The sequence below is a fragment of the Mesocricetus auratus genome, unplaced genomic scaffold, assembly GCF_017639785.1.
Source record: "Mesocricetus auratus isolate SY011 unplaced genomic scaffold, BCM_Maur_2.0 Super-Scaffold_100013, whole genome shotgun sequence".
Lineage (NCBI taxonomy): Eukaryota > Metazoa > Chordata > Mammalia > Rodentia > Cricetidae > Mesocricetus > Mesocricetus auratus.
Window position 1 is genome coordinate 17968699 of NW_024429196.1, and position 23610 is coordinate 17992308.

Here is a 23610-nt window from a genome sequence, read left to right on the forward strand (position 1 = left end):
GGAAATAATTGTTGATATGTAGATGAATAATGGTACATAAATAGATAGCTGGACGGATAGATGGATAGATAGATGCATCGATAACAGATCACCACAAGAACAATAAAGTAGCCAATAAGTATGCTAAGAGAAAATAGTTGTAGTTTTAAAGAACACAATAAAGAATGTTTTTAGAGAAAAATGAATGGGAAAGGAAGCACCTCGAGTAGTTGGTGAGGAAGCAAGCCTACAGTTATGCACAAAACACTCACACAAGGGTGACAGCAAGAGTCTCAAGAGCCTTGAGAAAACAAAGGCCTCTGTTTTATAAATAGTAAAAGAACAGGAAAAGGGAAGGAAAACAAGGAAGAGAAAACTATGCATGATGAAATTGATATATCTTCAACATTTACCTATTTTCAATGAGATGAGAAACAAGTGAGATGTTTCAGGAATGTAAGTGACAAAATCTACATTAAAAACTGTTTATTTTATTTTATAATGCTGAATAAATATTAAATATGTCATATTTATGGACACATATTTCATATATGTTTATATATATTAATATCATAAATGAATACATTTGATATTCATTTATGATATGATATACATACATATAATACAACATAAAATAAGGATATTGCAAAAATCTAGACAAGGGTAGAATACATGCTTGGTACTGTAAACCTAGGCAAAATCTAATGTCTAAGTACATCTAAGTACATCATATGCCCTAGAGGGTATTCCATTACTGATGTTTTGCTAAATGGACATCTAGTCACTTTGCATTCTAAGTATTTATGTTTGTATACATGGACTAGTACTATTCTAACCTTGGTCAAAGATTAATTGATCAATAATGGTTAATGCAGATACTCATGGATGGGTAAGGTTCTGAGAATAAGTGACTGTTGAGTACTTGGTATTAAATGGGTATCTATGCCAACCTCTTCTATGGTCCATGGAACAATACAGGGAAGGAAGAAAAAACATTGTAACAGCTAGAGGACATGGCAAGGAATGTAAGGAAGTTATGTCTTTAGAATATGATACAGATGTTGCAATAATGAATTCACAGGAGCTGTGGCTATCTGCATACTTACATACAGAGGACACACACACTGACTGACACACAGACATATACATGTAGACACACAAACACACATAAACAGACACACTGACATAAAAGTAGGAGGGAACTATTTTAGAAGACATCAGGGGGACAATAAAAGAATAAAGGGTAGAGAGGTAATAAGGAGATCAATATAATTGCAATACATTGCAAACATATATGAGATTATCCAAAAAAGAAATTAAAATTGATAAATTCCTAGGCTTATATTACATACTAAACTTGAAACAAAGATTATCAAAATATGAAAATGGAATTTAATGCAACAGAAAGTCTCCCAACATAAAATGACCAAGATCTGACAGACTTTAAAGGTCCAATGTCAGTTTTCAAAAAAATTATTGTATAAAATCAAAACTTTTTTATTTTAATTTTAAATAGCTTGTTTTACATGTCAATCCCAGTTCCCTCTCCCTCCCCTCCTCCCGCACTCCCCTTCCACCCTCCCTCCCACCCTATTGCCAAATCCTTCCACATAGGGGATGTCTAGAGTCTATCATTTTACTCTTGGTAGGGTCAAGGCACTCCCCTAAGAGTCCAGGCTGAGAGAGCATCTCTCTTTGTGCTATAGGCACATGAAGACAGATTGTATACCAGGAATAGACACTGATCCACAGCTCAGAGCCCCATAGGTTGTCCAGGCCTTCTCACTGAAATCAAAACTTTTAAATATCTTAAAATATATTCAATATAAAACCACTATCATTCTGATACCAAAATTTGATTAGGACACAGGAACACACACACACACACACACACACACACACACACACACACACACACTATGGGTTTTAAAATCAGAAATAAGACAAAGATGTCTAATGTTACTGCTCCTATTTTAATTTAGTACTGATACTTTAGCCAGAGCAATAAGAAAAGAGAAAATAATAAGGAATAGAAGTCAGATGAGGGAGAAGTCAAATGTGACCCTTTTTTCAGACAATATGATCCTATAAGACTCTAAAGACCACTGAAAGACTTTCAGGTTGAGATAAATAAGCATTACAGCAGGATACAAAGTCAATAAGCACAACCCAAATCTTTTCCTTGTTTACCCATCGTGAACCTGCTGAGAAAGAAATCAAGGAAACAAACCATTTACAATAGACTCAGAGAACAGAACAGCTATTCGTACCATGGTGATGATGACCTCTACATAGAAAACTATAAAATACCAAAGAGATAAAATAAAGATGACACAAACATAGTCACATTCCCATATCCATGACTGTGCAGGATCAATATTTTTAAAAACTGTCATTTACCAAAATGTTCCACAGATTTGGTACACTCTCTATCAAAATAAAAATGACATTTTCCATAGATATAGAATAAGCAAAACTAAAACAAATATTGAAGTATGAAATACTCTGAATAGCAATCCTGAGCGACAAAATTCTAGGATTATTACAATACCCTATTTTAAATTATCCAACAGATTCACAATCACTGAAGCAGCATGATATTGGCTCCAATTTCAGCACATGAGCTTATGGAATAGAGGAGAAGACCCAGAAATAGGCCCACATAGCTTTACGATGGATCCTTAGCCAAAATGCCCAGATCACATATTGGAAACATAACTTCAACAGTTGTGATTAGGAAACTGGTACAACTGAAAATACAACACTGAAAGTAGAACCTCATTACTCCCCAGTATAATAGTCAAGTCAAATGGATCCTACCCCTTCACATGCTAGAGAAATACACAAGGGAAACTTTCAAAATGTGGACACAGGTTCAAGAACTCTGGATAGGACTTCAATGGCTCAGGAAATAAAAACAAGGTCTTACAAATGAGATCTCACCAAATAAACGTCTTGTACATGCCAGTCCCAGTGACACAACCTTTAATCTAAGCACTCAGGAGGCAGAGGCATTTGACCCTTTATGAGTTCAATGCCAGTATGGTCTATATAGTGAGCTCCAGGCCAGGCAAGGCTGCATAATAAGACCCTGTCTCCAAAACAAGCTGCATAAAATAGAAACTGAGAATTAAGAGACATGAGAGAAAGTATTTGTCAGCTATTAAACCAGAAAGGTGTTATTATCTAGGACATATAAATAATTAAAAATTTTAAACTCCAGAAAAACAAGATGAAAATCACAGCAACACATGTTTTGATTACAATCTTATGAGGCACTAAGCTGAGAAGCACCACCCTGGGCTTCTGGTGTCCAGAACTATGGGGCAGAGCTGTCCTATCGTGTAGGTGAACTGCTTACTGAATCCTTTCCTCACTTCCTGTCACCTGCTCATTTCAATTTCCTCGAGTACTCAAATCACCAATATAAATGGCATGGTTATTTCCATAAAACCCGAATACACCCTCCAACATGCTTTGAACCAGGTGTAATTATAATACAAACAATATAAATAATATTTAAGTAAGAATAATGGCAACCTCTACACAGTTTCAGTGCAAGCATGAAATTTTGACTCAAATATTATTGAATTAGCAGATGACGGACTAGAGGATGAAAGAACTAATTTTCATAAATAAGTGTTGTATGCAGTCATTACTTTTGTAGTAGTTAGACCCATACAGTGAAAAGTTTATAGATGAATAGAAAATAAACACTCTGGTAACAATGGCAAAAAATTGGCTGATGCTATCTTCCAAATTCTAAAGATAACACCTCATTTTTATCTAATTATTATTCTTTCTATTATAGAGAGCTATAAATGATTCTTTGCAGGCAACATTTTATTTTATTTTAGTTACTTGAATGACTCATTTTCTTAAAGATCCCCCCCCCCAGTAACAGGATGGCATGCCTACACAGGACTCCCATTGAGTCCTTCAGTGTTCCTAGTACTACTTGAAATCAGAATTTATATCCTTTTAGTTATATAAATTCTCACAAATATGCTTCAAATGTTTCTTTAGTCCCTAGATATACGCTCAGTCCCTTAAAGAAATCAAAGAGAAACCCACAATATTAATTGGGAAAGAAAATGGATGTTATAATAAAATAATTATTAATATGGGGGCATGTACTATCATAAAATAACAGTCAACCATTAAATGGTGCTAAAGATATGAAAGTACTAATTAGGTTAGACTGGAGCTGGATTTTTAAAATGGTGAAGTGCAAAATAAGTGGTTTGGAGGTAACTGAAGGGCATGGCATGTTGCATAACAAAAGGCTAAAGTAACCCATCCCTCTTCTAATTATCTGAATAATTGGATTTTCACCAAGTACAAAATATCAGAGATCATTTACTGAGTCTAATAAAGGGATCATTTATTTTACAAATACCTGATGAGTAAATATTTGATTTGTCACAGAAATAAAAATAAAATAACTCTTAAAAATAAGTCACTATTTCTGACTATCCTGACTCTTCCTTACTACTAATGGGGGAAATCCCACATTTTTTATATTATTTAATTTTCATGGATAATTTCTACTGTGCAAATAAATTATAAACTACTTTCCACTGTAGAATAAATAAACATTTTTTCCTTCTCTTGTACCATTTCCTAAGGCATGCCTTAGTCATTATAGTTACTGTTATTATTTGCTTGGCAACAAAGTAGCTGTAGTCTCTTTTAATCACATACATCCAGAGCAGTGTTTCTTAACATGTGGGTTGTGACCCCTTTGGGAGTTGCATATCAGATATTTATACTATGATTAGTAACAATAACAAGATTACAATTCTGAAGTAGCAGCGAAATGATTTTATGCTTAGGGGTCACCACAGCATGAGGAACTGTATTAAGGTCACTGCAGCATTAGGAAGGCTGAGAACCACTGATCTGGAACATCTCCTCACTGAAGGAGCAAATTCCTCCTGCACTTGCCATATAAACTCAGCAACAGGATAAAAACAATCAAAATACACTGACTATAGTTTAAGAAGCAATGGGTCTGTATTAAGACCTTTTAGTTAGATGCCACAGGTATAGGGTGGTTTCATTATTTGGTTCTTTGCAAATTTAATTTTCTTGAAAACTCATGCAGAAGTGGAGTCACACTTTAGCATCCAGGTCTGTCTTGAACCCTGTAAGTGGGAACAACTCTGACCCTCACACTCTCTGCACCTCTTTTGACTTAGCAGCAAAGAGAGTAATAAATACAAATGTGCTTCAGTACAGTAGTACAGTCAGGTACAAAGTATGAGAAGAACATTAAGAGTACTCTGTTATTAAATCATCTTTTCAGTTTGTTCACACGGATACCCAAAGGGAAGTTTCAGATGAACCTAAGAAGCAAATGCTGCATCATTTTCTCTGCTAGTTAAAGTTTATAAATTTGAGGTCAAATAGGAAAGGAATTACATACTTTCTCTACATTATGCATACATTACTAACTTGAAATTGAAAATCAGATGAACAGCAGCAGACAGGGAGGAAGAGGATCAAAATGGATCAAGTTTATAGCAACAACAACAAAGAAACTACTTATAATTCTAATTTGTAAACTTTAAAAGGGAAGAACCATTATCTTGATGGAAAAATTATCCCATATGAGCTCAAAGTAATGAAACAGAAAAAATTCTCCAGAAAGCATCTAGAAGTGACCTTAAAATATAATTTACATAATCATAGAAAATATATTTTTGTGGTTTTTTTGAGACAGGGTTTCTCTGTGCTTTGTGTGGTGATATATTGTTTACCATTTATTAAAGTTTGCCTGAGGATTCAGAAAGCAAAGTCAGTCACAAGCTATAGAGGTCAGGCAGAGGTAATACACACCTTTAATCCCAACAGCCAGGTGGTGGTGGCACACACCTTTAATCCTAGGACTCAGGAGAAAGGCAGATAAATCTCTGAGTCCACGACCACCCTGGGCTACTGGAGAGTATATCAGAGCTCATGCTTTTAATCCCAGAATTTGAGAAGTATAAAAGGTAGAGGCATGCCGTCTGAGAGTTAGTTTCTAGCCATGTTGAGGAGAGCATAGCAGTGTGAGTGAATCTGAGGAGCAGTGAAGTCAGGGGCAGTCTGAGGATTGTCCCTTGGTCTGAGATGAAGTAGAGGTAGGAGCTAATAGTTGGCTGCTTTGCTTTTCTGATCTTCAGTTTGAAGCTTAAACCCCAGTATCTGTCTCTGGGTCTTGTCATGCTACAGCTTTGGGACATGTCCTGGCACTTGCTCTGTATACCAGGCTGGTCTCAGACTCACATAGATCCTCCTGCCTCTGCCACCCAAGGGCTAGGATTCAAGGCATATGCCACCACCTCCTGGCTACAAAATAGATTTTTAATAAATATCATGATCTTAACCTCAGTAAACATTTCAGATAAGGTCAAACACTTGCTTTCTCTTCTAATTTTGATTTTTCTGCTTTATCATCATTATCTTCAGATTGATCAAAATACTATGGGTTACTCTGCAGATCTTACCTGTCTGTGGAAATACAGTTCTTCCACTGTGATCAATGACTTTGATAAGTGGGAATTAATGGGCCGTCTCTCCATTTCTTGGCTTTATATCATAAGAATGGAGAGCCATTACCAATAGCAGTTTTCCATTAGGGCATGTTTTCAATTATATCCTTCTTAGATGTTTTCAGATTAGAAAACGGTATGCAGATTTCAAAATTTAGGACAAGAAGGAGAAAACAAAAGTCCTTTTTACTCAGAAAAACCCCAGCAGGTTTCCTTCTGCCAGGATTCATTTCCAGTGTGAATTGATGTAAAATGGAAGCTGTAAGACGGTTAGCAAATTTATTTTGAGATTTATTTCCCCCCACTTTTTGGTGTGTTTTTTTTTGCTTACAGAAAACAAAATAATATAGAAACTAGAAAATTGGAACTCATTTTTTAAACAATTACTGGGATAAAAGTTTTATATAGAAATATCTTGCATAAAGTCTTTCAGCTGATAATTAAATTAAAATATCCTCAGTGTTACCAACAGACTTCTCAGAACATTTTTCTAGAAAATATGTGGAAAAAATAGTCCTTGGTCTTCTAATGCAGGCATGCAAGCTTTCTCTCAAGGCATTTAATGAAAGGAGCTCACAGCATGGCTGCTTGCAGGGTATGATTCGGAGAACACAAAATCAACATCTAAAGCTGACTACGTATATCAGGAAAATAGATTGTTCCATTTTGAGGCCTGCTAACTCACCTTTCCCTAAGCTTCACTGAGTTCTTCTATAAACAGACCGTTTAGTTTTTATATGAAACAAATAGGAGAAGAAAATAAGAAAGCATTTAGTTATTTTTAATTGCACCAATTTTAGAAGACTCTGTCTTTAGACAGAAACAAATTGCAGTACTCATAAAATGGTCTGAAACACAAAATGTCTCTCTGTCGTACAGAACTGTCAAGTAAATTCTAGTTTTTCTCTCATACCATATACCATATTATAATAACATACACATCTTTTCATCCAATATGGACATGATAAAGCCATTTATTGGTGTTATTTGACACATGAAGTCCTCATTAGTGTGGATATATTTGCTGAGGAGAATATATAAACAAATATAAAAATTCAAGAAACAGAGGAAAAGAAAAAACAATTTCAAGACACAATTCTAACAGTGCAAGGTTTGAAAGCTAAAATAGACACACAGCCTGTGGGAAGGCTGGAATTAGAAAATATGGGTAAAACATCAGGAATTATAGATGCAAGCATAACCAACAGAATACAAGAGATGAAGAGAGAATCCCAGACATTGAAGATACACTAGGAAAAATAGATTCATCGACCAAAGAAAATCTTATGTCCAAAAAAATCCTTAAAACAAAATATCCAGGAAATATGGGACACTGAAAAAGGCTAAACCTAAGAATAATAAGTATAGGAAAGGTGAAGAAACCCACCTCAAAGATGCAGAAAACATATTCAACAAAATCATAGAAGAAAATTTTCCCAACCTAAAGAAAGACATGCCAATGAAAGTACAAGAAGCTTACAGAACACCAAATAGAGTGGACCACAAAAAAGTCCCCTTGCCACATAATAATCAAAAAACCAATCATACAGAAAAAAGAAAGAATATTAGGAGTGCCAAAGGAAAAAGCTCAAGTAACATATAAAGGAAAAACTATAAGAATTACAACTGACTTCTCCATGGAAATTCTGAAAGCCAGAAGGTTCTGGATAGATATTCTACCAACACTAAGAGACCACGGATGCCAGACCAGATTCCTATACCCAGCAAAGTTTTCAATCACTATAGATGGGAAAAACAAGATATTCCATTACAAACCAGGTCTAAACAATACATATCCACTAATGCAGTCCTATAAAAATATTGGAAGGAAAACTCCAACCTAAGGAATTTAACTACACTCACAAAAACATAGGCAATAAATAACCCCGCTTTACCAAAAGCCAAAAGAGAGAGCAGAGTAAGTCCGTACACGATACCACCACCAAAGACAAAGGCTCACAGATTCCATCCTTCTGCTGAATCTTCTGCTGAATAAAGGAAACATACCTTAACTTTAAAGACCTACGTTACCTCAGACTAAGGGTTGGGATAAGATTTTCTAATCAAGTGAACCCAAGAAACAAGCTGGTGTAGATATTCTAATATGTAACAAATTATACTTCAAACTAAAAATCAATCAAAAGAGATGAAGAATGTCATTTCATGTTCATCATAGGAAAACTCCATCAGGAAGAAGTTTTAATTCTGAACATTTATTGCTAAAAATCAAATCACATATGAAATCTCCCACACTTATAGTGGGAGACTTCAACACCCCACACTCACTGCTAGACTGAACCACCAGACAGAAACTTAACAACGAAACAAAAGAGCTAACAGAAATTATGACCCAATTGGCTGAAATGGACATCTATAGAGCACTCCATCCAAACACACAAAAAATATACCTTCTTCTCAGAGCCAGATGGAACCTTCTCTAAAATTAATCACATACTCAGCAACACAGCAAACTTAAACAGGTACAAAAAAAATTGGAATAATCCCTTGCATTTTATCAGAGCACCATATTTTAAAGTTAGAATTCAACAATAACACAAATTGCAGAACCCCTACAAAATCATAGAAATTGAACAATGAGTAATTGCACCATTCCTGGGTCAAGGAAGAAATAAAAAAGGAATTAAATATTTCCTAGAATTCAATGAAAATGAAGACATAACATACCAAATCTTATGGGATACTTTGAAAGTAGTACTACAAGGAAAAATTCATACATACACTAAATGTCCACATGAAGAAAGTGGAGAATACTCACACGGGAGAATTAACAGGACAACTGAAAGCTCTAAAACAAAAAGAAGCAAATACACCATGGAAGAATAGATGCCAGGAAATAATCAAAGTAAGGTCTGAAATCAATAAAGTAGAAACAAAGAAAACAATACAAAGAATTAATGTAACAGAGTTGATTCTTTGATAAAATCAACAAGATAGACAAACCATTATCCAAACTAACAAAAAGGCAGAGAGAGAACATGCAAATTAACAAAATCAGAAATGAAAAGGGGAACATGACAACAGACAATGAAGAAATCCAAAGAATCATCAGGTCATACTTTGAAAACCTGTTCTCCACAAAATTTGAAAATTTAAAGGAAATGGACAATTTTCTGGATAGATATCACTTACCAAATTAAACCAAGAACATAAACAATTTAAACAGACCTAAAATCCTAATGAAATAGAAGCTGTCATCAAAAGTCTCCCAAGCAAAAAAAAAAAAAATAGCCCAGGACCAGATGGTTTCAGTGCAGAATTCCACCAGAAATGCAAAGTAAAGCCATGCTTCTCAAATTGGTCCAACAATAGAAGCAGAATATTCATTGCAAAACTCTTATTATGAGACTACAATTACCTTGGCACCAAAGTTATACAAAGATACAATATAGAAAGAGCATTACACACCAATATCTCTCCTAAACACTGATGAAAAAATAGTTAATAAAATACTGGCAACCCAAATACAAGGACACATCAGAGAAATCATCCACCATGATCAATTAGGCTTCACCCCAGGAATGGTTCAACATGCCAAAATCTATCAATATAATCCAGCATATAAACAAATTGAAAAAAAAACACAATGGTCATCTCACTAGGTACTGAAAAAGTCTTTGCCAAAATGCAACACCACCTCATGATAAAGATCTTGGAAAGATCAGGAGTAATAGGAAGGTACCTAAACATCATAAAAGCAATATACAAGAAACCAACAGTGACCATCAAACTGAATGGGGAGACACTCAACACGATTACTCTAAAATCAGGAACAAGACAAAGCTATCCACTCTCTCCATATCTCTTCAATATTATACTTGAAGATCTAAATAGAGCAATAAGACAACAAAAGGAGATCAAGGGAATACAAATTGGAAAGGAAGAATCCAAATTTTAACTATATGCAGATGATATGATAGTTTACATGAGCAACCTGAAGAATTCTACCAGGGAACTCCTGCAGATGATAAACACCTTCAGTAAAGTGGCAGGATACACTTTAACTAAAAAAAAAATCAGTAGCTCTACTATATACAAATGATAAACTGGCTGAGAAAGAAATCAGAGAAACGTTACCCTTTACAATAGCCACAAACAACATAAAATATCTTGGGGGTAATAAATAGTAACCAAACAAGTGAAAGACCTGTATTGCAAGAACTTTGAATCTTAAAAGAAATAAATTAAAGAAGATATCAGAAAATGGAAGGATCTTCCATGCTCTTGGATAGGTAGGATCACATAGTAATCTTGACAAAAGCAATCTACAGATTCAATGCAATCCCCATCAAAATCCGAGCATAATTCTTCACAGACCTTGAAAGAACAATTCTTAACTTAATATGGAAAAACAAAAGATCCAGGATAGCCCAAAAAATTCTGTACAATAAAGGAACGCCCTGAGGCATCACCATTCCTGACTTCAAGATCTATTATAGAGCTATAGTCCTGAAAACAGCTTGATACTGGCACAAAAACAGACAGATAGACCAATGGAATCTAATTGAAAACCGTGATATTAATGCATACATCTACAAACACCTGATTTTTGACAAAGAAGCTGAAAATTATACAATGGAAAAAAAGAAAGCATCTTTAACAAATGGTGCTGGATAACTGGATGCTGGCATATAGAAGACTGCAGATAGATCCATGTCTATCACCATGCTGAAAACTGAAGTCCAAATGGATCAAAGACCTCAACATAAATCCAGCCACACTGAATCTCTTAGAAGAGAAAGTAGGTAGTACCCTTATAGGAGACTGCTTCCTGAATATAACACCAGTAGCACAGCACAGATTGACAACTAATAATGCGACCTCCAGAATCTAGAAGCTTCTGTAAGTCAAAGGACACAGGCAACAAGACAAAAAGGCAGCCCACAGAATGGGAAACAATATTCACCAACCCCACATCTGTCAGAGGGCTGATTTCCAAAATATATAATCAACTCAAGAAGCTAGTCAACAAACACCAAATAATAACAATTAAAAAGTGGGGTCCAGCATTAAATAGAGAATTCTCAATAGAGGAATCTAAAATGACTGAAAGACACTTAAGATAGTACTCAGCATCCTTAGCAATCATGGAAAATGCAAATAAAAACAACTCTTTCCTGTAAGAATGGTTAAAATAAAAAACACCAAGGACAGTTTATGTTGGAAAGGATGTGGGGAAAGGGTAACATTCCTCCATTACTGGACATAGTGCAAACTCTCACAGCCACTTTGGAATTTACTATGGCGGTTCCTCAGGAAAATGGTAATCATTCTACCACAACATCCACCAACCACCAATTCCTCTCTTAGGCATATATGAAATAGACGCACATTCATACAAGGACATCTGTTACACTATGTTTATAGCAGCATTACTTGTAATAACCAGAACCTGGAACAATATAGATGCCCCTCAACTGAAGAATGGATAAAGAAAATGTGGTACATTTATGCAATGATGTGCTACTCAATGGAAACTTGAAATTTGCAGGCAAATGGATGGAACTAGAAGAAACCATCCTGAGTGAGGAAACAGTCACAAAAAGACAAACACATTATGTACTCACTCATATATGGATTTTAGACATAGATCAAAGTATTACCAGCCTAGGATCCACACCTCCAGAGAAGTTAGGACAAGGAAGACCTTAAAAGAGACACACATGGTCCCTCAGAGAAGGAAAAGGGGACAAGATATCCTGAACAAATTGTGAGCATGGGTAAGGGGATAGGGAATTAGGAGAAAGAAAAGGGGAGATGAGGAGGCAAGAGGAAGACAGGAGGGAGCAGGAAGACTGAACTGGGAGAAGAACAGAGAAGAGCAAGAAAAGAAATATCATAATAGAGGGAGCCATTATAGGTTTAAAGAAAAATCTGACACTACGGAAATGTCCAGAGATCTACAAGGATGACCCCAACTAACAATCTAAGCTATAATGGAATGGATACCTTCCCCTACAATGAGATTGATGACTACCTTATATGCCATCCTAGAGCCTTCATCCAGTAGCTGATTAGAAGGAGAAGCAGACATTCACCGCTAAACACCAAGGGAGGATTGATGAGCAAAGTGGTTAAGACCAGGCTGGAGAAATCCACAGAAACAGCTGACCTGAACAAGGGTCCCCCAGACTGATAGCTGGGAACTATCATAGGACTGACCCAGACCTCCTGATCGTGGATGTCAGTTAGGAGACCTGTGCAATCTATGGGTCCTCTAACAGTGAATGAGTACTTACCCTAATATAAGAATGGACTTTAGGAGCCCATTCCACATAGCGGGATACTCCCTCAACCTAGAAACATGTGGGAGGGTCCAGGCCATGCTCCAAATGGTATGACAGACTTTGAAGATCCCCTATGGAAGGCCTCACCCTTCCTGAGGAGCAGAAATGGGATGGGATAGTAGGTTGGTGAGGAGAGGAGGAGAGGGAACTGGGATTGACATCTAAAACAACCTTGTTTCTAGTTTAAATTTTAAAAAAAGGTAAAAAATTGAAGTAGGACTTAAAAGGAAAAGAAGTCAAATTGGGCCAGTGATAGATATGTATAAAGGTGAGAAAATTGTATTAAATTCCAACATAAATAATAATATTTGAAGTTCTATAACAGAACCTTATTGTTCTTTTCCCAGTAGTATTTCTTTTTATGACTGGCCTCCTGGGGCACGATGTCTTTCCCTTTGGATCAGGGAAGCCCCATGTTCTAAGGAACTCAGCTACTCTATAGTTGGCTTGTTCCGAGCTAGAATCCCAACCTAAAATCCATGCCAGACTCTCTTAACAGCCTTACTGAAAGAACAAGAAAATTAGACTCTTCTAAATCTTCACTGAGCCTTTACCTCATCTTAACTCAGTGCCAGAATCTTTAATGAAAGATCCATTTTTAAAAAGGAATGAAGCATTAGCATCTCTATGAATAAACAGATTCACAAGAGAAAATTAACACTCCAGAAAATAGCAAGCAAAGAAATCAAATTAAAACTTTGGAGGTTGAGAGTTTGTTTTACTAATTTTATACTCAATTCACTATGATTATCGCCCAAACGGTATTCCTTTTATGTCTATAAATCTACTTTTTATAAATTTGTGAAATATAATGTAGGTTTGGGGTTTTATAAGAGAAAGAAAGAACATGATGGTTGGTGGGTAGAGAGGGGCCTGGATCAGGGAGGAGCTGAGAGATGGAGGTGAATATTAATGATCAAAACATGTTATATGGAAAAATTATATTACTAAAGGAAAAGCATTAATGGTTATTTTCAGGATGTAAGTCCTTGACACTCCAGATCACACGCATTGTGTTTCCATGTGTCAATCTAGTAGCCTCAGAGAGTGGTTTGTCATCCAAGAGTAAGTCTCTTCAATTGGTTGAAACTTAATATTATTCAAATCAACCACAAGACTGACTCTGGAAAATCTTAGTCTGGGGCCAGGATGACTTCAAAAGGTGAGAAGTGCTATGTAACGTGTGCCTAGAAGAGCAGGTTTTAGAGGCAGACTGTTTTTAGACTCTACCAGCTATAGGTTATGCTGAAGCAGGCAAATGTGATGGTTATAAATTTATTGTGTTGAATTTAAAGCCACCATGCTTTGAAATTTTAATAGCTTTTGAATAGCTCAGTGTTAGACACTATAGGGGAAGTAGTTTCTTTCTTTCCTTTTAGGGTGGGTGCTTTGGTAGAGTTTTGCTCTTTGTTTTGGTGCCTGCACCATAACTGCACACAATGGAAGAAACTCAATTATAGTTTTCTTCTGTACATATTGGAATATTAATCCTTTATTTATATGAGCATTCTGGAAATAACATTCTCATTTATAATTTGAATACAATCAAGTAATCCCACCAAATATGTTCACATAATGGCCCTTTCAGAGTCAGCTCCTACATGAGCATAGTGAGATCACCTACTTGTCCCATCTTTGCATTCTAAGTTCTAAAAATGATTTCTTTATTCTCTGTTGTTCTCTTTTACTTCTTTTTGTAGATATCTACTTTTTAATGCATAGTAATTCTTTACAGCATATTTTGACTGTTCAAATTACTTGTGTCATTTTCTATTTCCTGAAGAGGGACTACTGATAATAACATCTATAAAATGAGGAAATAAAAGTACTTACCTCTTGGATTTGTTTTGATATAAAAGATATATAATCAAGTTCAGGTAGGCTTCATGTCTAGCAGTAAATGGTCAACATGAAACAAACTCAACGGTATTTTTACAGGTTTATTGGTCTCATATTTCTTTGGACATTTTTGGTCTTATTAGTTTTTTGTTTGTGTATTTTGGTTTCTGACTTTGTGTTTTTGTGGGGGGTCTTTTTTTGCATAAGTGTCTTATTTGTTTGTTTTTAGAGAGAAAACAAAGAGCATAAAGTTGGGTGGGTGGGGTGGTTTAAAGAATCTGGGAGGAGTTCTCAGAGGAATTGAAGGAAGGAAAAGCATGACCAGAATATACTGTATAAATTTTTTTACCTAAAAAGATATTTTACAAAGTTTTGAAAGCATGCATATGTCATCAGAGGCAACTATAGAAATATTAATTTATAGCAGAAGTTTCCATAAATATACTTTAATTAGTAAGAAAAATGAATAGCGCTTTGTGAAATTACTGCCTCAAAAAATTCTATCTACATAGATTTCACTTTCCAACTCTTCAGAGTAGTTATTTGCAGTAGTTATTTGTGAATACTTCTATCTAGTGAGCTTTGTATAGTCATACCATTAGATGTATTCAAAGTATACAATCTGATTTCATGGGATATTCATGGCAGAACAGTTGCTACAATAAAGTACATTATCATGTCTACCATCTCATACCATTAGCCTTTGGAGTTTGAATAGTGTGTGTGTGTGTGTGTGTGTGTGTGTGTGTGTGTGTGTGTGTGTGTGTGATGTTTATATGAGCACCTTAAGATCAATTAAGTGCCCCTGAATGTGGGTGTCAGTGAGGAGGCCTAGGTAATCTATTGAGCCTTGGGCAGTAGATCAATACTCATCCTGAGTATACACACGGACTTTGGACTCCCATCCAACAATGTGAGATGCACTCTCACCCTGAACTATTGGGGGAGGGTCTAGGCCCTGCCCTGGATGAAATGACAGACTATGGACACCCACATGGAGGGCCTCACCCTCCCTGGGGAAATGAGGGGATAATGGGGGGGTTGGGAAGAGGGCAGGGGAGGAGGGGAGGGAAAGGGAGAGGGACCTAGAACTGACTTGTGAAGCAACCTTGTTTCTAATCTAAATTTAAACTGAAAAATAAATAAATTTTAAAAAACTCAGTAATTAGCATGGCTGGCTATCTAGGATAGAATATTTGTGAAGTATATAAAGAAAAGGATTCTATATAAATGAATGCATTCCATATGTCACAACAACAGCTACCTGTCCATGTAAATGAACTGTACTGATACCTATCTTTGTGGCATGCGAGTTGACAGTATAAAACTCTGACATTGAACTTGTCATTATTACTGAATATAATTATGGTATGATTTTTGTTTAACATGCTTTTCAACTTATATAACATTTTTCCTAGATCACTTCATTTATCAATAAATAATATACTTGTAATAAAAAAGATCAATTAAGTGTATTCATTTGTTAGAAATCATCACTACATAAAACCTTTAGATTTGCATCTTATGTGCTTCCTACATCATATACCTTACAACATCTTCCAACTTCTTCCCAGATAGTCATATTCATAGCTTTATTATTTCTCTCTATATATGACCTTATTTTCTAATTTGTTATATATATTACAATATCACACAGTTAATACTTGTTAAGGCAAATTACAGGATCTCATTTTAAAGCTCAGTGTTATGTCATTTTTTCCATTTTATGTCATTTTATTTGTTAATGGACACAGGTTATCTTCTTATGTTGACCTTTATAAACAATGTTGTAGCATGACTGGGACTATCCAGACTTACATGATGGAGATTTCATTTCCTCTGTATAGTTTTCCAGAATAGTATTAACAAAGTCATATGATGCTTCTCCTTTTAATTTCTTTAGGAATCTCCACATTGTTCTCCATAATTCTGACAACCTATATTTCTACCAATAGTACTCAAGCGTATACATCAGTATACATGACATTTTTTATGGTGATGATTAATGGCAGCAAGCAACCAGTTAGCTTGTTTAAAGAAATGCTATTCAAATCCTTTGTCTATTTTTTAACCAGGTTGCTTCTCAGTTATTAAGTTAGAGGTGTACTTTATAATTTTTGAGTGACAACTCCCATGATATAAACACTGTACAAATATATTTTCCAGTCATCAGGACGTCTTTCCATTTAATTGTTCTTTTCCTATGCATGGAAATTTCAGGGTAAAGTAGTCACACTAATTCTTTCTACTGTTTGTAGCTAATGTCATTACCTTCTAGGAGTTTTATATATTTTGTGTAGGACTTTTACAGACCTGATCATTTTATTACACAGTATTCACTGACTAGTATAGTTTACACATTCAGAAGGCAAATATAGACAAATAAATCCTGGCAGAATGAGTCATACCTTCAGTCAAGATGGCCTTCAGACATTCTGTTTGACCACCCTGATGTGAAACACAGATCCTGTTAAATGAAATGTAGCTTGTACCCTCTGGAAATACAAACTGAGCTTCAAACAGAGGTCAAGAGCATGAGAAGCATCCTGTCCCCATCATGAATTAGATGAAATGTTTAACTGTTTCAAGATCACTCATCGTTATAAGAGTCAATGTAAAGAAAACTAAGAAAAGTAGAAACTCAAAAGGAAAAGTTTTGAGAATTCAAGTATAGATAATGACAACTAAAATATACTCAGATAAAAGTAGCAAGTAATAATGCTTTCTACATAAAAGTGAAGTGATTATAGCTGATCATAACCTGTTGTAAGAATTCAAAAGCTCTAATAAGGAAAAGGTAGAAGCATTACCTGCCCTGATTTGTTCAGTATATGTTTTATCAATGTATTGAAACATCATACTCTCGCCCATAAAGATATGCATTTATTAAGTGTTAATCAAAATTTAAATATTTAAGGAGATAAATATACTAACTACCCAGATTTTATTTTTACAAGTATATATATATATATATCAAAATTTGAAAATATAACCTACAAATTTAAATTTTAAGTAAAAATATTCACTTTCAAAATTATCTCTTTAGTTCAGATAGCAACAGAAAATTGTGTACTCTACATGTGTGTGTGTGTGTGTGTGTGTGTGTGTGTGTGTTGTGTCAGCACAGGCTGGTCATGAAATCAATGATTTCCAGCCGTTGTCCTGTCTCCGCTTCCAGAGTAGTTAGGAAGATACATACACAAATTCTGGTCATGCAAGGCTCACAGCTGAGTAATATAACTCAGGGATTTTCTCCACCAGTAGCCTGCGCAGCACTTTCTGGAACTGTGAATTTCAGCCAGTGAGTAAAAACCTTTCAACTCAGTTCTAGTTTGATTATTTTGTGGTCTATGACCAAAGTGTGCTGCAGAGTCATTAGCAATAAGGTTTTATTATCAAGTTCTCATGGACTATCAAGAATAATGGCCCCTAGAACCCTCCCTGGTCAACAACTCTTAGAGAGATAGCCCACACCTGGCACTGGGATTTTTGTTTAATGACTCATAGCTATTGGGAGAATCATTATACTTTCTTACAAGATACATGTATATTCAAGTTCATTGTATTTTAATCACTTTTAAAATAACATTTCTGATTGGATTTAAGGCCTATTACATAGAAAAGGAAATTTTTCCTGGTTCTATAACCCTAACTGGGATGTCATAGTTCCTAAGATCCTACTATACTATCATTTTGCTAAACAACTATATTGTCAAACATACTTCTAAACACCATTTCATACCTACAATTAGTTCTGGATCTAGCTTTTATCTGAAAAGCTTCATGCTACAGCAGTCTGTAGTTAATGAAGAAACATGTAACTGGGCAAGTCAGCTGGTATGAGCAATGCTGAAGTGATCTACCCTGACTACAACTGCAACACCCCCTTTCAAGGTTCAGAGAACATCATGGAAGAAAGACCACAAAGAATGTAAGAGCCAAGATGGGGAAATGTATTAACAAACATTGTCTTCTGTACATAAGACGGCCATTACACTCAGGAAATCAGCACAGCCATTTGTATCTGCAGAAGACTTACATAAGATTGGACTCCTCAACATGTCATCATGGTTGGGGGAGGGACCTATGATACCCCACCATTCACAGAGGGACTGCTGGTAGTTTATGCTTGTTGTGGAAGGGGTGTCACTTTCTTCAGTGGTCTAACGAAAGAGAAGTTGTTCTTGCTCTGTAGAAAAGCTTTCGACCACACTCAAGCGGGTAACTCAATACTCAGCAGGTCACACACACACAGAAAGAAGATATGATGGAAGAGGAGACACTAATTTAGAAGGGTTCTAGGATTGAGGGAGGATAATAAGATGTGGAAATATAAAGAAGAGAAAGATAGCTTTAAAACAACACAATTAATCCTGTAAATAAAATTACTTCTTAACATTAAAAATATATCCAATATATCCACATCCTGTATTAAATACTAGTGACTATAATATACTTTAATAAATAAAAACAAATTTCTTGAATGGTTTAGCTTATAATAACCACAAGAAAATAAGTCTTACCTTTGTTTTGTAAGCTGGTACTTCGAAGTGACTTATAGGAAATTTTACATTCCTGGGATACACTGATGTCATCTACAGCAACAGAAGCATTTGATGATAAAACAGTAGCTTCTAAAATTAACTGTTATTGAAGAAAGATAAAGTTATTTAGAATGTAACATAGAAGTAAATGCTCAAAATCATCTTATTTCAATAAAGAAACTCATTTACACCTGTTTTATTTTCAGTCTAATTTTGGAAAACTGTTGTGACCTGAGCATTCAAATTATAAAGTTATATAGTCATAACTGCGTTGACAGCCTCTTATATAACCTTAATATATTAGGTAACCTTGTTTTAGAAAAAAGTTGCAGCATTCATCATGAGTGAAGGGCATGCTTCCCACTGGAGCCATTAAGTGTCATGTACATTTAAAATGAGATCTTTTGGGTAATCAACTGTGTGGTTTAGAACTCAATTTAGTTGAGATATGAATTTATTGTAAGGTTTTGGCTGGAGTGATTCATTTCCACATCTGAATATTTAAATATGTATGTATTATATATAAATTTAGAAACATACTTTTATGTGATAAAGATTGTAATCATTAACCATGCATAGCCATTAGTTCTGTTCATTTACTAAAGCAATGGGAGGCATCTGTTTTCATCACGAAACTCTGAATGGGGACTTAACATATTTTTGTTTTCTTTCCTGTTAATCACTCGCATTTTTATCTGCTTATTCTGATACATAATGGATGAAAAAACTGAGGGAGAAACACAGAGAATGTGGGAAAATGGGAAGAGAAAGAAGAAGGCTGAAGAAGAGATGAAAGGAAGAGGGAAGGAGCAAGATAAAGAAATGGAGGAGAGAAAGACAGAGGTAGATTATTTCTAGAGCCCTGAGACTAAATTATACAATATTTAGACATACTTGGTAGCTATAATACATCTTATCTTCTAATACCAGGAACCTAGCAGTTTACTTACGCTGGGGCTCAGAACATGCTTCTCCACATCTGGCATTTGAGACATTGTTCTGACTGTGTTTTTGTGTTGCCTTTTTACATGGTGGCTATCTGTATAGAAATCTCTAAGCTACCTCTCCTAAAAGTAGGTCACACTATCGCAATGTAACAGGTGACCTGTCCCATAACCAAAGGAAAGACTTCTACATGGAAGAGCCAGAGGAATCTGAATGAAGAGGCTCAGAGAAGCTCATTTTAATATATTACCTTTAGATCATATTTTTGTTCAATCATATTTCTGCCCATCAGTTCATTCTCATTGAACCTAAGCCATTACCATCACTGAGCATGATCACAGGCAGGCAGGCCTGGGGCTGGAGCAGTTTTTGAGAGCTTATTTTTTGATCTACAAACATGAGACAGAGAGACAACTAACTGGAAAAAGCAAGTTATGTGGGCTTTTTAAACATCAAAGACCACTCCTAGTGGCACATGTCTTCCAACAAGACCACACCTCCTAATCCTTCCCAAGCAGTTTTATCAATTAGGGACCAAGTATCCAAACACTTGGTCCTATGGTGGCCATTCTCTAAAAAGAATTAGCAAATGAGTTAAGCCCATTTCTCTCCATTTATACCTAAAATTTACACACTTAATATTGCTTTTGATAGTGGATACATATCCCCTATGAAATAATCTACCTTTTAACATGTTTTCTGTCTCTTTGAGCTCATATGGGAAGAGTTTCAGCATGTATTTCTAATTTTAAAAAGTTACAAAAAGATCAATAGGCTGGAGCTATTTAACAGTTTAAATTTCTAGGTATATTTAATAAACAAATACATAAAATAAGTAATCAACAAATAGAATGGAGCAGAAATTGAAATAATGTAGTATGTTTGAATACAGACTCTGGTGGTAGATTATAGCATTGAGGAAATACATGTTTTATTTGCAGTTCTCAATATTTTACCACGTGATATATAAAACTTGAATGCTTTGTAAAATTCTGATTACAGTTGGCATCTTTGACGTCTTGAATAAGAAACTTGATTTTTGGGCTGGAGAGATGGCTCAGGGGTTAAGAGCCTGTTCTTCCAGAGGTCCTGAGTTCAATTCCCAGCAACGACATGGTGGCTCACAACCATCTTAATGAAGTCTGGTTCCCTCTCCTGGCCCGCAGGGATACATTCAGGCTAAACATTGTATACATAATAAATGCATAAATCTTTAAAAATTTTTGATTTTCACACAAGAGGCAGAAAATAATGTCACGGGTTTTAGAAAAGAGTTTTGGCATAATGCATACAAGCACTATAATTTAGAAAATGTTAAAATTATTGACTACAATTTATTTGAGGCAACTTCAAAATTACCGTTTTATATTTTATTGTTACATATCACGTATAATATGCATGTATATTGATTGATAGTATGTACTGGTAATATCGATTAAAATAAAATGTGTAATAACTCAGATCCAGAAAAGAGACAATTATTAAAGAGAAAAGACAGAATGTAGGAGGTACCACTCTGTTCTTGAAGAGAAATGTGTTTTTACTCTATATATGTAACAGGTGGGTCCTGTCTAGAGGTGAAGTAGAACAATGACACAGATCCTGAAGATCTGGATATTTCTTTTTGACTAAACAGAAACACCAGGTGATTCACTAATATCATTAAAATACACTATTAAACACACCTGAAAAGTCAAAGAAAACTGATATTCAGTTATTTCCAATCCCACTGGTTTACTTCTATGCAATTAATTCAAGACCACAATGGAAAGAGTACAATGATACTATTAATTAAAAATCACCCACTTCAAAAATGGTTCTTTAATGTTACAATGCATAACTATAAATCATTATCAGCTCGTGTCTATTTCTATCTCTATAAAAATGGTGTGTGTGTGTGTGTGTGTGTGTGTGTGTGTGTGTGTGTTTGCATGTTTGTCATGACACATTGGTGGAAGTGAAAGAATAATGTGTATGAGACATTTTCGTTTTCCAATCTGTGGGAATGGTACTGAAGTCCTCAGACTTGGCTGGGTGTGCCTTTTCCACTGAGCTGTGCCATCTCACCAACCCAATATCTTCTTTAATCACTGTTTATATCAAAAAGGTCTTCTGTGTTATGACTAAAAGTTATTGCCTTTCGGAACTGCTGGCTCAACGATTAACAAATGTGGAACAGTTAGTTTAGAAGAAATGTTTAAACAATGGAAAAATGAAGCCAAAATATTCATTTTATAAGATCCTCAAGTAATCTGAAAACACAATTCTCTAATTAAAGATAGATTCATTTCCTCTTGAAAATTATTTTAAGACCTTGTTGGTATTGTTTTATCCAATTATAGTTATTCTGAAAACCACAAAATATCTTGCTTTCAGAAATTTTAACTCATAAATGTTAACATTCAAGTGACTAGTTTATGTATCAACAAAACTAGAAACTTTCCCAGAAAAATACAAAACAGAACATCTTCCCCTACCTTGTTATAGTGAACAACATAGAATCTATTAGAAGTAGAAAGAAACTACTTGAAAAATAATGGCTGTATCAGTAATAAGAGGAATAACCATTTCTTCTCTGTGAACATGGCACAGCCTTTGTACTCATTTTTCAACTGAAAGAAAAAGTTTAGAAAAGTAACTGGCTAAATGCCACAGGGCCAGTAGGTAGAATGTCTAGTTTAAGGTATCATTAGTTGTAATTATACCTTATCACATCACTTAGTGGAATAAAGAGATTTCTGTTCCTTAGCTTATGATTTACACCCAAACTACTGATCAACTCAGTTTCCTAAGGTCCTAAACAGAGAAGACTGAGAGCACAGCAACTTTATGTAGGTAATGTTTATTCTGTGCTATACATCTTGTCCTTCACTGACTCTTCAGATAAATCTATGAAATTGTTATTAATTCATAACAATAACTGATAAAGAATGAGAATCAACTCAATCACTGTGGGAAATATAAAAGTAATTTTCAGATAAAACCTAAAATATGATAAAACTATGTTTAAATAGGAACTTACACATTAGAGTAACATGAAAATAAAGGCACAGTACTTAGATTTAAAAAAACTCATAGATATCATAATTTAGAAAAGTTACAAAAAATGAAATTACAAACTGCAAAAATACATTTTTTGTGAAAAGTTCAGTATAGCATCTGAACAGGAACAGACAAAGTTCAAACAGATTGGAAAGAATATAATTAACTATTTGACTAAAATTCTTCCAATTCTTCTACCTAGGTGATGGAGAGATTCCTGAAAGGCTGTTAAATTAATTTTCTTACAGAATCAACAGAAAGTCTAATCCTTTCCCAGCAGGTGAATGAAAGACCTAGCAACTAAGGGTGATTATTTCCTAGGAAACTCAAAGCAATTTGCTCCGTTATGGTCTCCAATTCACATCAAAGCAGCACTCTGCATCCAAATTTCATGCTTCAAATGAAATACATAGGCCTCTT

General features: G+C 35.1%; 1 protein-coding gene across 1 annotated transcript in view; it reads right to left on the bottom strand.

Moving 5' to 3' along the window:
• The window catches only part of Malrd1 (MAM and LDL receptor class A domain containing 1), a 637041-nt gene that overhangs the window by 473804 nt on the left and 139627 nt on the right, over window positions 1-23610 (bottom strand). The window contains exon 14 of the mRNA XM_040755448.1: window positions 19183-19303. Coding sequence (XP_040611382.1) covers window positions 19183-19303 — 121 coding nt within the window. The remainder of the gene's footprint in view (window positions 1-19182; window positions 19304-23610) is intronic.